This window comes from Myotis davidii, unplaced genomic scaffold (genome assembly GCF_000327345.1).
Source record: "Myotis davidii unplaced genomic scaffold, ASM32734v1 scaffold391, whole genome shotgun sequence".
NCBI lineage: Eukaryota > Metazoa > Chordata > Mammalia > Chiroptera > Vespertilionidae > Myotis > Myotis davidii.
Window position 1 is genome coordinate 828804 of NW_006284336.1, and position 13433 is coordinate 842236.

Consider the following 13433-nt stretch of genomic DNA (forward strand, 5'->3'; position numbering starts at 1 on the left):
AGAAGGTATGAAGCATCTTTTTCTAGTTCCTTGAGCCCAGACTTTTGGGAGAGCCCTCTGTTGAGCTCCAGTCTCTCCCTACTTCCAATCCACCCACCCCGATTCCATAGAGATCTTCCAGGCTTGTTATCCATGCTTTAGGAATAAGGTCAGCCTTCATCTTGCTGATGCTTCCAAAGCCTTTGCACCTGTTTCCAGGGCTCTACTGGCCCCTCTGAGCAAGACTCTTCACTCGTGCTTGGCTTCTACTGTTCCCTCTGCCCAGAAAGCCATCTCCCCCACTTTGGCCTCTTGAAATCCCACCTATTCCTCAAAATCTACCTGCGTGCCAGCTGCAGCTCAGTGGATGGCATCAATACCTGGCTCCAGAGTTCACCTGCTGTGTGACCATGGGCAAGGCACTCGGCTACCCTGAGCCTCAGTTTGCTGTTCTTCAAACTGAGGACTCAATCAAAGGATGCCTAAAAGACAAGAAAATAAAATCTCCAGAAATAATTTTTAGTCCCCAATTCAATCTTCTGAACCACTTCCCCTTCCCTTTTCATACAGAGCTGAGAATGCACTGTACCTCATACAGAGCTGAGAATGCACTATGCATTACTAGACTGAGTCATGTTTACTATAAGCCCCAATAGATTAAGAGGTCTTAAGGGTCAAGGCGTCACATTTTAGACATGCCTACCACATAGTAAGTATGCAATGGATATTAGAGGAAGGGTTCATTTATCTCCTTCTCATTCATAATCAGAGCCATATAATTCACAGGTCAGTTGCTTCTGAGAGGTGATGTGGAAACAAATGAACTCAGAGGTCAGGATGATGTAACCTTGAACCCTAGCTGTGTAAACTTAAAAAAGACATTTTTTATTTCCTAATTTGTTAAGTGGGAATGTTAATACCGCTATAGAAATAACCCAACTTCGTAGGGTTGCTCAGAGGATGAAGTACACAAATGTGGGTGAGGTGCCATCATTGTTATTATTAGGCTGTCATCAAGCTTTTGGTTTGGGCTCAGAGCCTTAGCAGACTCACTAGGGGAACATCTAAGCTCAGTGGTTATAGAGATCTTGGGAAATGTGGCCCAACTGTCCCACCACCCAGGGCCGCATGGTGCATTTCATAGTCCCATTTGGTTTTATGAACCCCTTCCTCCATAAACTAATAATAATAATAAAATAAATTCTATGTTATGACTGTATTGGTATAAAGATGAATGTAATCAGGCTGGATTTATTATTTTATATTGCTTATTATTATCTTAATTTTCTTCTGATTTTAAAAGAAATTAAAATGAGAACATTATTGTGGGTTCCAGGCATTGCACCTCCTGTACAGGACAGAGAAGTCAGCCTGGCCTTAAGTCTCTGAAGTCTGACCTCTGAAGTGTCAGCTCCAACCAGGCTCCCTCTCACTGGCTCTTCTCAAGCCACTCCTCTCGGGTCTGTGCACACCATGGAGTCTTCGCACAAATTTGTCCTTCTTCCTAGAACTCTCTCCTCTGCCCCTTTCCCTTGTTTACTTTCCACACATCCAGAAATCTCCTATGCACACATCAGTGGTCCTGACCCTCAGTTTCTGATCCAGCAGCTCTGGGATGAGACGCTGGAGTCTGTATTTTAACAGCACCCGAGTGGTGCTGATGCTGCGGGTCCTGAGCTAACTAACTACACTCTGAAGACACCTGCCTTGGAGGTCTGCTCTGTTTCCATTCTCTCCGGTAAGCCTTCTCTGATCTGATTTGGTCACGTTTCTCCCACAGATGCTCTCCAAGGACTGAAGGCCTCTGCTTTATCAATGTCATTTTCTGCTTCCCGTCTCTCTCTCCCATTTGACGGTAAGCTCCACGTGTCTTTTTGTCAGCTGTGGGATCTGTACCCAGCACACACTAGGTGCTCAGTAAATGTGTGTGACGGCTGTTCAGAAAAATAGAACCGACTTAACCTCCTAACAACAGCAAACACGAGTGTCGGAATCCTCTCAACTCACCAGCACTGCATTTTCATTTTTTCTCTCCTTTTTTTACAATTTTCAGTTTCAGAATTCCTCACATGCCCGTTGTTCCAAGGGCAGAGCAAGGAGCAAGGCAGAAACCGCTTCCCGCGACCTGGAAGGCCCTGCACTAAGCCCCGCCCTCACGTGGCGTCCCGCCCGGATTCTCCGCCTACGGCGCCAGACCCCGCCCACTTCCCCACGCTCCGCCCCATCACCGACTCTGGCCATAGGCCCCGCCTCCTGTCCGTCCCTAGGCCTCGCCCTTCGCCCCTCCCCAGACCAACTGCCTCTGCGCATGCCCGGCCGCCCAGAAACTCTAGAGGAGTCACCGGCTGGAAACAAACTTTCCCGGAACAATGTCACGACCCTGTCCTCCGGAGACAGTCAGGTAAAGCCTCCCCGGCCCCTGGCACGCTGAGCCGGCCTTGATCGGGGCGGGGCCGAGCGATCGCGGGCCGCGGGTCGTAGGGGCCTTTTAACCCGCGATTGCTTTTGCGGAGCCCGCACTCGATGCCCTCACCTCCTTGGCCGCCGGCAGGGTCCAGGGACCTCTGCATCTTCTCCGGCCCCGGACGGAGCCGGGCTCTGGCATCTTGAGTTAACACCTGTCATCATGGGTAGTCCCCACCTCCCTTTCCCCAAGGCGTTCCCATGCCCAGCCACTCACCTCTTCTGCTCCAGGCGTCTCCAGAGTTCGACCTCTGGAAACCCAGCCCGCAGCTGGCAACCCAGGGTTCAAGTCCCCCGGTGGCTACTCCCAGTCGTGGCCTTGGGTCTCAGTTACATAACCTCTCTGGTTCCGGACCAGATTAGCCGCTCACCTCGCCGGGCTGGTGTGAGGATGAAAAGAGAAAAGCAAGGCAAGAGTGTGGGGATAAGCCCCTGCTCAGAACAGGGTGGCTGCTACTTTTTTTGTTGGTGTTTTTATGGTGATTATTCCCAGGATCAGCCCCTAATGGGGACAGACACATGTTTGCAGACTTAGCATCTGCTGGACCCTCTGGTTAGTTCTGGGGCCTCTTAGAAGCCACACTGGGCAGGCCCATTTCCTCTTCTGGATGCCTCCCTGGCGTTCCCAGCATTCTGATTCCTTTCAAGCCTTTGGTCATTATTTTGCAGTTCACTGTGGTTATCCAACCACTTTTAGGGAGCATCCTGCCAGTAGAAAGAGGCATAAAATAGCAAACAGCTTCCACAAACAACTGCTCATTTAATGATGGAGACATTTATGACAGTAGTCATCATTCGTCGGCTACTAGCTGAGTACCAGCTACCATATGCGTCGGCTACTAGCTGAGTACCAGCTACCATATGTGAATTATGTCATTAAATCCTCATACATACATTTCAAACATGTCCCAGATGAGGGAAGGGGAGCTCAGAGAGGTCGTTCCTAAGCATTTAGAAACCAGTTCTAGCTGACTTCCACATCTGATTTTGCCCACTCTGCAAAACTGCCTTTACCATAGAAAAATTACAATTAAACTGTTAGTTTTTTGGGTTGTCAATAACAATGTGCCACAAACTAGGTAGCTTACAAAACAGAAGATTATGCTGTCACAGTTGTGAAAACCAGAAGTCCAGAATCAAGAACCTGCCAGGTTCTAGGGGAGGACTCTTCCCGGCCTGTGGCAGCTTCTGGTGTTGCTTGGCTTCTGGCAGCGGCACATCCAGTCTCTGCCTCTGTCTTCACCTGGCCTTCTTTCTTGTGTGTGTATCTGTCTCTCTGTGTCCGCTCCTCTTTTTATAAGGACATCAGTCATTGGAATTAGGGCCCACCTTAAAACCAGGATGGTTTCATCTTAAGTCCTAAACTAATTACGTCTACAGAAATTCTGTTTCCAAGTCAGATTTGTGGCTTAGGGAGGACACTATTTAACCCACTACACAAACCAGCAACAAAACACACCGTTCAAAGGGACCAAAACAAATTCACAGTCATGGATTCAGGGCACCATTTGTGGTCATAAATCCCAATATTTGTATATTCTCAAAGTGTGTTCCCCTGGTCTGCAACATCACCATCACTTGGGAGATTGGTATAAATGCTTTCTCTCAGGCTCCACCCCACACTTACTGAGGCACAGTTTGGGGTGGGCCCAGCAAACCCTCTAGGGCAGTGGTTCTCAACCTTCCTAAAGCCGCGACCCTTGAATACAGTTCCTCATGTTGTGGTGACTCCCAACCATAAAATTATTTTCGTTGCTACTTCATAACTGTAATGTTGCTACTGTTATGAATCGTAATGTAAATACCTGATATGCAGGATGTATTTTCATTGTTACAAATTGAACATAATTAAAGCATAGTGATTAATCACAAAAACAATATGTCATTATATATGTATTTTCCAATGGTCTTAGGCGACCCCTGTGAAAGGGTCGTTCGACCCCCAAAGGGGTCGCGACCCATAAGTTGGCGACCCACAGGTTGAGAACCCCTGCTCTAGGCCAGTGGTCAGCAAACTCATTAGTCAACAGAGCCAAATATCAACAGTACAACGATTGAAATTTCTTTTGAGAGCCAAATTTTTTAAACTTAAACTATATAGGTAGGTACATTGTTCTTAACTTAATTAGGAAGAGCCACACTCAAGGGGCCAAAGAGCCACATGTGGCTTGCGAGCCACAGTTTGCCGACCACAGTTCTAGGGGATTCTGTTGTTGTTAAAGTTTGGGAACCACAAATATTCAAAGCAGTTGAATATTTGATAACAAAAGGAATGCTTGATAACATGGCATATAAGGGCCAGATTAAGAGAAAGTTCTTAACTTTACAATGATCTGACCTTACAATGACTTATTTAGCAAACCTGTCTTATATTTATGGATTTTGATAATTAACTACTGCATTGTTAAAACGTATTTTACCATAATTTAAATTTAGTTTTCAAAAGAACTTGTGTACTGAACTTTGTTCTTAGTACATAGTTCCACCCCTCTCCCATGGGGGATATGTTCCAAGACCTCCAGGAGATGCCTGAAACTGCAGGTAGTACCAAACTACACACACACACGCACACGCACACGCACACGCACACACTATAATGGTTTTTCCTACACAGAGTAAAAGATTAACAACAATGATACAATAGAATAACAATATACTGTAATAAAAATTATGTAAGTGTGGTCTCTCTCAAAATATCTTATTGTACTGTACTTACCTTTTCCCTTATGGGAAGCAGTTTACATCTTCTCTTTGGCATATCAGAATTGCCAGCATCATTACTCTTGTGCTTTGGGACCATTGTCAAGTTATATAAGGGTTACTTGAACACAAGCACTGCATCTGATCATGAGAAGGCTACTAAGTGACTAATGGGCAGGTAGCGTAGACAGCCTGGACACCTGGATAAAGGAGTGATTCATGTCCCAGGTGGGAGGGAGTTGGGCAGTGCAAGATTTCATCACCCTACTCAGAACAGCGCATATTGAAAACTTATGAATTGTTTATTTCTGGAATTTTTAACTTAATATTTTGGACTAAGGTGCACAGCGGTTAATTGGAAAGTGAAACTGTAGGTTTTTGCCTCATTTTATCTTGCCAAAAATCACGTGATTTTTGTTATTATTATTTCTGCCATGTTATTGAAAAGTACACTGAGACTCAGAAATGGTAAACCTCAAGATACACAGCAGAAATATAGGCAGGACAAGGAGATTTTTACTATAACGCTGGTACTATAATGTTTTGTTATTTCCCTTTTAGAAACAGTTTGATAGAGGATGCTAAGGTCCGCTTAAAAAAGCATGATGTTGGGACCAAATATTCTCACTTGTCGTCTAGTAAATATTCCATCCTTTTACCGTTGTTGGCTAAAGAAGGAAAACTTCATCTGTTGTTCACCCTCCGGTCAGAGAAGGTAGGTGGCAAGAGGTTCTGCCATTAAAGCAGGACATTCAAAATCCCCAGGAAATGTTGTCACTTGCACACATTTTGAGGCCAGAGATTCCAAAATGGACTTTCAGAATTGTGATGTTTGAGGGGCCACAGGATAGCATGGCATTTTGGGGACATTTTTTGGAAAGAAAAATGAGTAATTTAGAATACTTTTAGACCTGGGTTTCTTAACCTTGGTGCCATTGGCATTTGGGCTGGATAATTCCTTGTTGTGGAAGCTGCCCTGGGCATTATGGGATGTATGTTTAGCATCATCCCTGGCCCCTACCTACTAGATGACAGTAACACACACACACACACACACACACCTTTGTGATAACCACAAATGTTTCTAGAGCAGCGGTTCTCAACCTGTGGGTCGTGACCCCTTTGGGGGTCAAACGACCCTTTCACAGGGGTCGCCTAAGACCATTGGAAAACACATATATAATTACATATTGTTTTTGTGATTAATCACTATTCTTTAATTATGTTCCATTTGTAACAATGAAATTGGGGGTCACCACAACATGAGGAACTGTATTAACGGGTCGCGGCATTAGGAAGGTTGAGAACCACTGCTCTAGAGTTTGTCCCCTGTCCTCGAAGGAATGGGGGGGAGTGGGGAGAAGAGGGACAGTTTGCCACTGTTTTAGACCAATCCCACTGCAGGTATAACGTGAAAGTTCTGGAGCACTGAAGTTAACTGTCTGGGCCCTGAAGCTGGCTGCCCATGTTTGAATGCAGGCTCTCTCCTTGTCAGCTGTGTGACTTAGTTCTCTCTGTGCTGCAGTCTCACTTGCAAAATGAGGACAAAATATTAACACCTGTCTAATAGGGCCACTGTGAGAATTTCACAGGGTAACAAATGTAAAGCTTCTAAAACAAGCCGGGCACTTGGCAAGGATTCGGTAAGTTTCAGATGTCATCATCATTAGCGCCATTAGCAGACATGGCTTGAGGTTTTTAAGTTAACTGTTCAACTTAAAAAAAATATTGGGCTGGTAGTGGAGTTCCCCTGGGTACACACCTGGGTATGGTCACTGTCCCTTGCTGTTAGCGGTACTTCCTAGGAAAAGTTGGGAAGCAGTCATTTCAAATTGTCCAAGTACAAGAAAGAAAATGGGCCACAATAAAGTGTCTTTTTAAGCAGAATAACCAAAAGTATCTCCATGGGGGGAAAAGCAAGCTGAAATATCAGCTGAAGTTTCCTGGATTTGGTATTCGACTTGTGTGGATTCTTTCCTGTCTGGGTCAGATGATGACAATCAAGTTTCCAAGGGGAGATATTTAATGCAGAACCAGAGGACCAGGTCTGTTCCCAGCTCTGCCGGAAGATACAGCAGAAACATGGTTTTTTAATTATCAGCTGAACAATCATGTAGAAAATCCAGACAAGACCAAAACGGGTGTCTGACCTCTGTTTCACCTAGAGTACCTTTGCAAATCTATTGACTATTAAGTGAGAATCATTTTAGACCATGAACTCTGATATGCAAAGGTCACATTAAAAAAAAAGTATTTAAAGCTAATTAAATCGGACTCTAAGCCTCTCTGGCTGAGAGGGCAAGAAATTCCCTCAGGCATTACCTGAACTTGCCTCCTCCTTGGAGTCATGTAAGCTGGGCCCACGGATTTCCTCCGAGTAGATGGGGAAGGAGGCGCATGTCATCAGTCCTTCCTGCTCAGGTGCGCGCTCTCCCACCAGCTCTGGAAGCTGGAGCAAAGTTCTTCTCTCTGAGCCTCCGTTTTCTTCCTAAAATGGGACTGAAGACAGTGCCTCATGTTATGAGGGTAAGGCTGTGGCACTCCTCATGCTCCTCCCTCTTCCTTCTCCTCTTTCTCCCCTGTCATTGTCTCCCCTTCCCTCTCCTCTCTCTGCTCCCAGCTCTCTAGGGCTTGAAACAGGCAAGAGGAAATTCAAGAAAAAACCATAGATGAAAGTCTAAGGAAATTAGGCTGGAACCTTATTTGGCTTTTGAGTAGAATTTCATAAGGTTTTATTTAATAAAAATATTATGCTTTTTACAAAAAAAGAAAGAAAGAAAAAACTTATGTAGTTAGATAAGGCCCTTTCTGACCTGACAGTTTGTGAATCATCATTTTTATGAATGTATTTTCTTTAAAACAGCATGACATTTTCTTACGAGTATTTAAAATAGTCATTAAATCAGGCCTGTAGGTCCCTGCAGGTGCCAATGTCAGTGTGTCAGTGGTCCCTCACTGCTGAATGAGCTAACACTATGGAGTAAGCTCTCAGAGGTGATGTAGCATTAGGTCTGTCTCTTACGCATTTGGACAGTAGAGACATGTGCGTCAGCCTGGTTTTCACCTATACTTTTGTCTACAATTGATGTGAAGACGTGTGAGGTTTCTGTGTATTGTAGCAATTCCTGCACGGTTCATGATTTTTTAAATCTATTTTTGTTACTGATTTATTAACAGAGAGGAACTTTAAAATGCTTTCTTGCATTTTCAAGAAGCTTGCCCAAATGGGACTTTAAACTGTAGGACATGACAAAATTTATAATGGCAGCTTACGTGGATATATTGGCCCCAGTGCTAAAAATGCCTGCGTGACCTTTTGATTTAGCTACTAAACGTCAAGAATTGTCCTTACGAGTTCTCATTAATAAATATTTAACATGGGCCAGGCGCTGTGCCAGGCACTTCAGCCATCAGCTCATGTGACCAACTCCCTGAGGACAGACATTACCCGCACTGCACGCTGTTAGAAGATGCAGACCCAGGACCCCTCCTGACCTTGAGGTCCCCTGGAAAGCTCAGGAGAGAAAGGATGGTGGGCACTGGCAGGAGTGAGTGTGAAACAAATCGAAATCATGTTTGCTTAGAAATTTGGTCCTGCAGAGGAGAGAAGCGGGGGGGCCAGGGGTGGGAGGTTGGGAGGGGGGTGTTGTGTTTCTCTAGCCCAGGATAGGAGAGAAATCATTTTAAAGACAGAGATTTTTAAAAGGGGGGAATTATTCAGGATGCTACAAATGGAGACACAAATGGTTCTCCTGAAGTCAGGGAGGCATGGGATCAAGGATATAAAAACACAAATTCATGCATGTTCTGTGTAATGTCTTAATAAATGTACGGTGTGCTGCTTAAGGGCATGGCTCTAGAATTAAATCCTGGGTTACGTTCCAGCTCCACTACTCACCCTCTGTGAAACTGGTCAGAGTATTTAACCTCTTTGAACTTTAGTTCCCTTATCTAACAGTGGAAATAATTTCCAGTGTAGTGGCTCAGTGGTTTGAGCGTCAACCTATGAACCAGGAGGTCACAGTTTGATTCCCAAAAAGGCATATGCCTGAGTTGCAGGCTCAATCCCAGTCGGGGGCGTGCAGGAGGCAGCCAATCAATGATTCTCATCATTGATGTTTCTATCTCTCTCCTTCTCCCTCTCTGAAATCAATTTTAAAAAGTATTTTTTAAAAAGTGGAAATAATAATATTATAGTAGCCTATATGTCCATTAATGGTAAGATAGATAAACAAATTACAATATATACATACAGTGGGAAACTATACAGCCATAAAAAGGAAAAAGGTACTGATACATGGTGCAGTGTAGAAAAACTTCAGAAACATGACGCTAAGCAAAAAAAGCAGATGCCAAAGGTCACACATATCATATGATCCCATTTACAGGGAATATGCAAGAAGGTAAATCCATAGGGACAGAAAGTAAGGGCAGGGAGGTGAGGCAAGTGGGATTCCACTGCTTGCTGGGTACAGTCTCCCTCTGGGGTGATGAGAATGTTCCAGAACTGGATGGTGGTAGGAGTTGTGTAACACTGTGAATGTTTTAAATGTCACTGATTGTTTAGTTTAATTTTATGTTATGAATTTCACCTCATTTAAAAAAAAAACTTTCAAAAAACAGCTTATAAAACTGTTCTGACGACTCAGTGAAAAAAAGTCCCCGTGAAGCAACATAGTAAGAACTCAGTAAAAGTTATCTATTGGTAGCATCGCCCTTTTCTTTATCCTTTCTTTCAGCCTCCCTCCCCCACCCAAGGTAAATCTGTTTGTGTGTGAATGGTATTTGGGGGGGGTGGGGGGGGCAAATAGAGAAAAGTCAGAAGTGAGAGCAGTTTTCAAAGCTCATTTTTATAAAAAGATTCAAGTAAAACATGTTTTCTGCCCTTGTTCTTTACATATTACCACCACTGTAAGCATGGTCTGTAGTACAGCAGAGAGGTTCAGTAAGTGCTTGTTGAGTGAGTGAGTGGTTCCCACATTGGACTCACCCTGTGCTGCTCTGTTTCTCACTGTCCAGCTGAGACGGTCGCCTGGAGAAGTCTGCTTCCCTGGAGGAAAGTGCGAAACCACGGATGCGGATGATGTGGCCACGGCCCTCCGGGAGGCCCAGGAGGAAGTGGGGCTGTGTCCTCATCAGGTGGAGGTTGTCTGTCGTCTGGTGCCATATCTATTTGATGTAAGGGCTGGAATGGAACTGGGTTTCTTGGACTCGTGAGCTCCCAGTGCACCCACTGGCTTCAGGATGGCCAAACCTGACCTCTGAGAGTGCCGTCCATAGAGTCAAGAGACTGGTCCTTGTGTGGACTTTGCCCTTATACGCTAAGTGGCCTTGGGCAAGCCCCTTTTTTTGTCTGGTCCCTTCCCCCATCCAGAAAAGAAAGGGGAACTCCATCAGTGGTTTCCAAACTGGGTGCTGTGGAACCCTGTAGATACTTTTACACTAAACCCCAGGCCTCCCCACCAAAATTCCCAGTAGAATCTTTCACTTAACAGCACTCTACATTTATTTGCAAGCAGTTGTGAAGGTAAATAGAAATCCTCCCCCATATAAATATATGAGCTATGAAAAATAGTTCATATATGGATATATATATACTAGAGGTCTATTGCACGAAAAGATTCGTGCAATAGGCCTTCCCTTCCCCTGGCTGCCGGCACCAGTTTTTCTCCGGCACCCGGGACCCAGGCCTTCGCTCTGGCTGGAGCCGCCTTCAAACCTTCACTGCTCTGGCCGGAGCTGCCTTCAGCCTTCCCATAAATGGGAATATGCCACAGTTAATATTATGTCATTTTTCTATTGATGACTTTCTCTATACTTATAGGGAAAGTTATTGCATTTTTTAAAAGAGGCATATTATCCCATTACTAGAGGCCCAGTGCACAGATTCGTGCACCAGTGGGGTCCCTCGACCTGGCCTGTAGCTCTCTGACATCCCCTGAGGCTCAGGGATGTTAGAGAGCTGGTTTTGGCCTGATCCCACAGGCCAGGCTGAGGGAACCCCACTGATCACAAATTCATGCACTGGGCCTCAAATATATATATGCATCATCCAGAAGAATGCTTCAAATTCAAGTGTCCATATCCATCACTGAAGAATTCCATTGTTTAGTATTGAGAATTCTTAGAACAGTAACTGCATTTAGAGAGTGTTCTCCGCTCAATTAGCTTGTATTCTTACGTTTTCTACCAGGCCAGGATGAGGGACCCCACCGGTGCACGATAGGGTCTGCGGAGGGACCGCGGGAAGGCTCCAGGGCATGTCCAGACTGTCACGCCAGTCCCCATTGGCTGGACCCCAGCAGCAAGCTAACCTACTGGTTGGAGTGTCTGCCCCCTGGTGGCCAGTGTGCATCATAGCGACTGGTCAAACAGTCCAATGGTCAGACACTTGGCCTATTAGGCTTTTATTATATAGGATTATATAGGATATGGCTATACTCCTAATTGATCTACCCTAAATGTCTATCAGTTGAAGGGTGGTAACTTTAGAGTTTTGGGCTCTTGCAAATAATGCTTCAGTCTTGTGCAGTAAGTCCTTACTTAACATTGTCAACAGATTCTGCAACTTTAAGTGAACAACATAACAAAGCCAATTTTACCCTAGGCTAGTTGACATAAACCAAGTTCCCACAGCATCTCATCAATATTATAATGGAACGAGATTATTAGAGGACCTGATGCACTTGTATCTTTTCTCACTGGTAGGAATTTACTTACACAACTGCAATTGCTAAGTCAAAGGGACCACGAATTTATAATGCCAAATTGTCATTCCAAAATATTGTGCCTTCTTATGTTCACAAAATATTTACAGAGCTATCTCACAGAGGCTGCTAATGTAGGGCAGGGACTCCCCACATTTCATGGGTAACATAAAGTTTACAACTGTAGCAAGTTCCTCGTGCCCTGCCCACCTTATGTACTGATTACTTCAGCCTTTCTTCTTTTTTCCCCCTTCTTTTTTTTAAAAAAAATATATTTTTATTGATTTCAGAGAGGAAGGGAGAGATAGAAACATCAATGATGAGAAAGAATCATTAATGGAATGCCTTCTGCATGCCCCCGCCCCACTGGGGATGGAGCCCGAAACCTGGGCAGGTGTTCCTGGTTCATAGGCCGATGCTTAATCACTAAGCCATGCTGGCCAGGCCAGCCTGTTTTCTGAGTTTACATGGAAGTGGCATCACTTGAAACAGTATCTCTTCACTTTTTAATTTGTGTATTTTGTTTTCTGCTTTTAGACAAATACATTTATAACACCAGTTGTAGGGTTCATAGACCACAACTTCCAGGCCCAGCCGAATCCTGATGAAGTGAAGAAAGTGTTCCTGGTGCCCCTGGACTATTTCCTGCACCCACACGCCTACCACCAGAATCACCTGACACAATCTGGTCATCATTTTATTATTCATTGCTTTGAGTACACAAATCCTGAAGATGGTGTGACTTACTATATCAAAGGACTAACAGCAAAATTCGCTGTGTTCGTTGCCTTAATTATTTTGGGGGAAAAACCCACCTTTGAGGTTGAATTTAATCTCAATGATCTAACATCATCCTCAGAAGAAACCTTCCTGAAGCTTTATAAACCTGCACCAAGCAAATTATGATTTATGAGACCAACATCCAAATAACTATCTAAGCAGCTTTGTGTGTGCTTATCCGCAGAACAACAATAATGCCAGCTGGTGGAATTTGACAGGTGCGAATATTTTCCAGGCAATATGAAGATAAAAACCTTGCCTTATTTCCAGTTTCCCTCTGTTATCTGAAAGAGTAAAAGTTTTTCAAAAGTGGAAAATGTGTTTATGATATTCCATAACTTCACCCGCAATATATTAGCCCCATTTTTCTTACATGTGTAAGAAAATGTATCTGGCACCAGTAGGCCCTTAATAAATATTTATTAAATATATAACCATGTAGCATTTCTCTTATGTATAAGAGGTAACATTTCTGTTACATATGACAGCAATTTCTGGCTGGCCATCAAAATCTATTGTCCCTTTATTCCATGTCAGTAGAGTTGAAGCTGAGACCAAAGCTCCCAGGTAGAAATAGCATTACCCAGAATCCCTTGCAGGTAAATGTGGCTCTAGAGCTTAGTTTAGGCCAATGGGATGTGAATGAAAGTTGACTTTGCAGGTCATCTCCAATTTAAGAGATAAGCCAGCCTCCTTGGACTCTTTTCCCCTTTCCCTGAGCTGCAACATGAGTTTATCTGCACCCCAGCTTTGACCATATAGATGAAGACAATTCCTAGAGAAATGGCAGAACCAAAAGATCAT

General features: G+C 44.2%; 1 protein-coding gene across 4 annotated transcripts; it reads left to right on the forward strand.

Annotated features, from left to right (window-relative positions):
- Window positions 1-2258: 2258 nt before the first annotated feature.
- On the forward strand, window positions 2259-13060 carry NUDT7 (nudix hydrolase 7). Of its 4 annotated transcripts, none has more exons than XM_015569726.1 (4): window positions 2267-2380; window positions 5704-5857; window positions 10162-10281; window positions 12387-13060. In XM_015569726.1, the coding sequence occupies exons 1-4, from the start codon at window positions 2349-2351 to the stop codon at window positions 12753-12755; spliced, it is 675 nt and encodes a 224-aa protein (XP_015425212.1). In that variant the 5' UTR covers window positions 2267-2348; the 3' UTR covers window positions 12756-13060. The 4 variants fall into 4 exon arrangements, with proteins under 4 accessions (XP_015425218.1, XP_015425212.1, XP_006754508.2 ...); XM_006754445.2 differs by having other exon boundaries at window positions 2269-2380; window positions 10162-10320; XM_015569732.1 differs by lacking the exon at window positions 5704-5857 and having other exon boundaries at window positions 2259-2380; window positions 10162-10320.
- The last annotated feature ends 373 nt before the right edge of the window (window positions 13061-13433 follow it).

Excerpts from the sequence above, each read along its gene's own strand:
- NUDT7 (XM_006754445.2), top strand. The coding sequence starts at position 2,349 with ATGTCACGACCCTGTCCTCCGGAGACAGTCAG. Across the intron at positions 5,858-10,161 it reads TCACCCTCCGGTCAGAGAAG|CTGAGACGGTCGCCTGGAGA; the intron begins GTAGGTGGCAAG and ends CTCACTGTCCAG. Across the intron at positions 10,321-12,386 it reads TGGTGCCATATCTATTTGAT|ACAAATACATTTATAACACC; the intron begins GTAAGGGCTGGA and ends TTCTGCTTTTAG.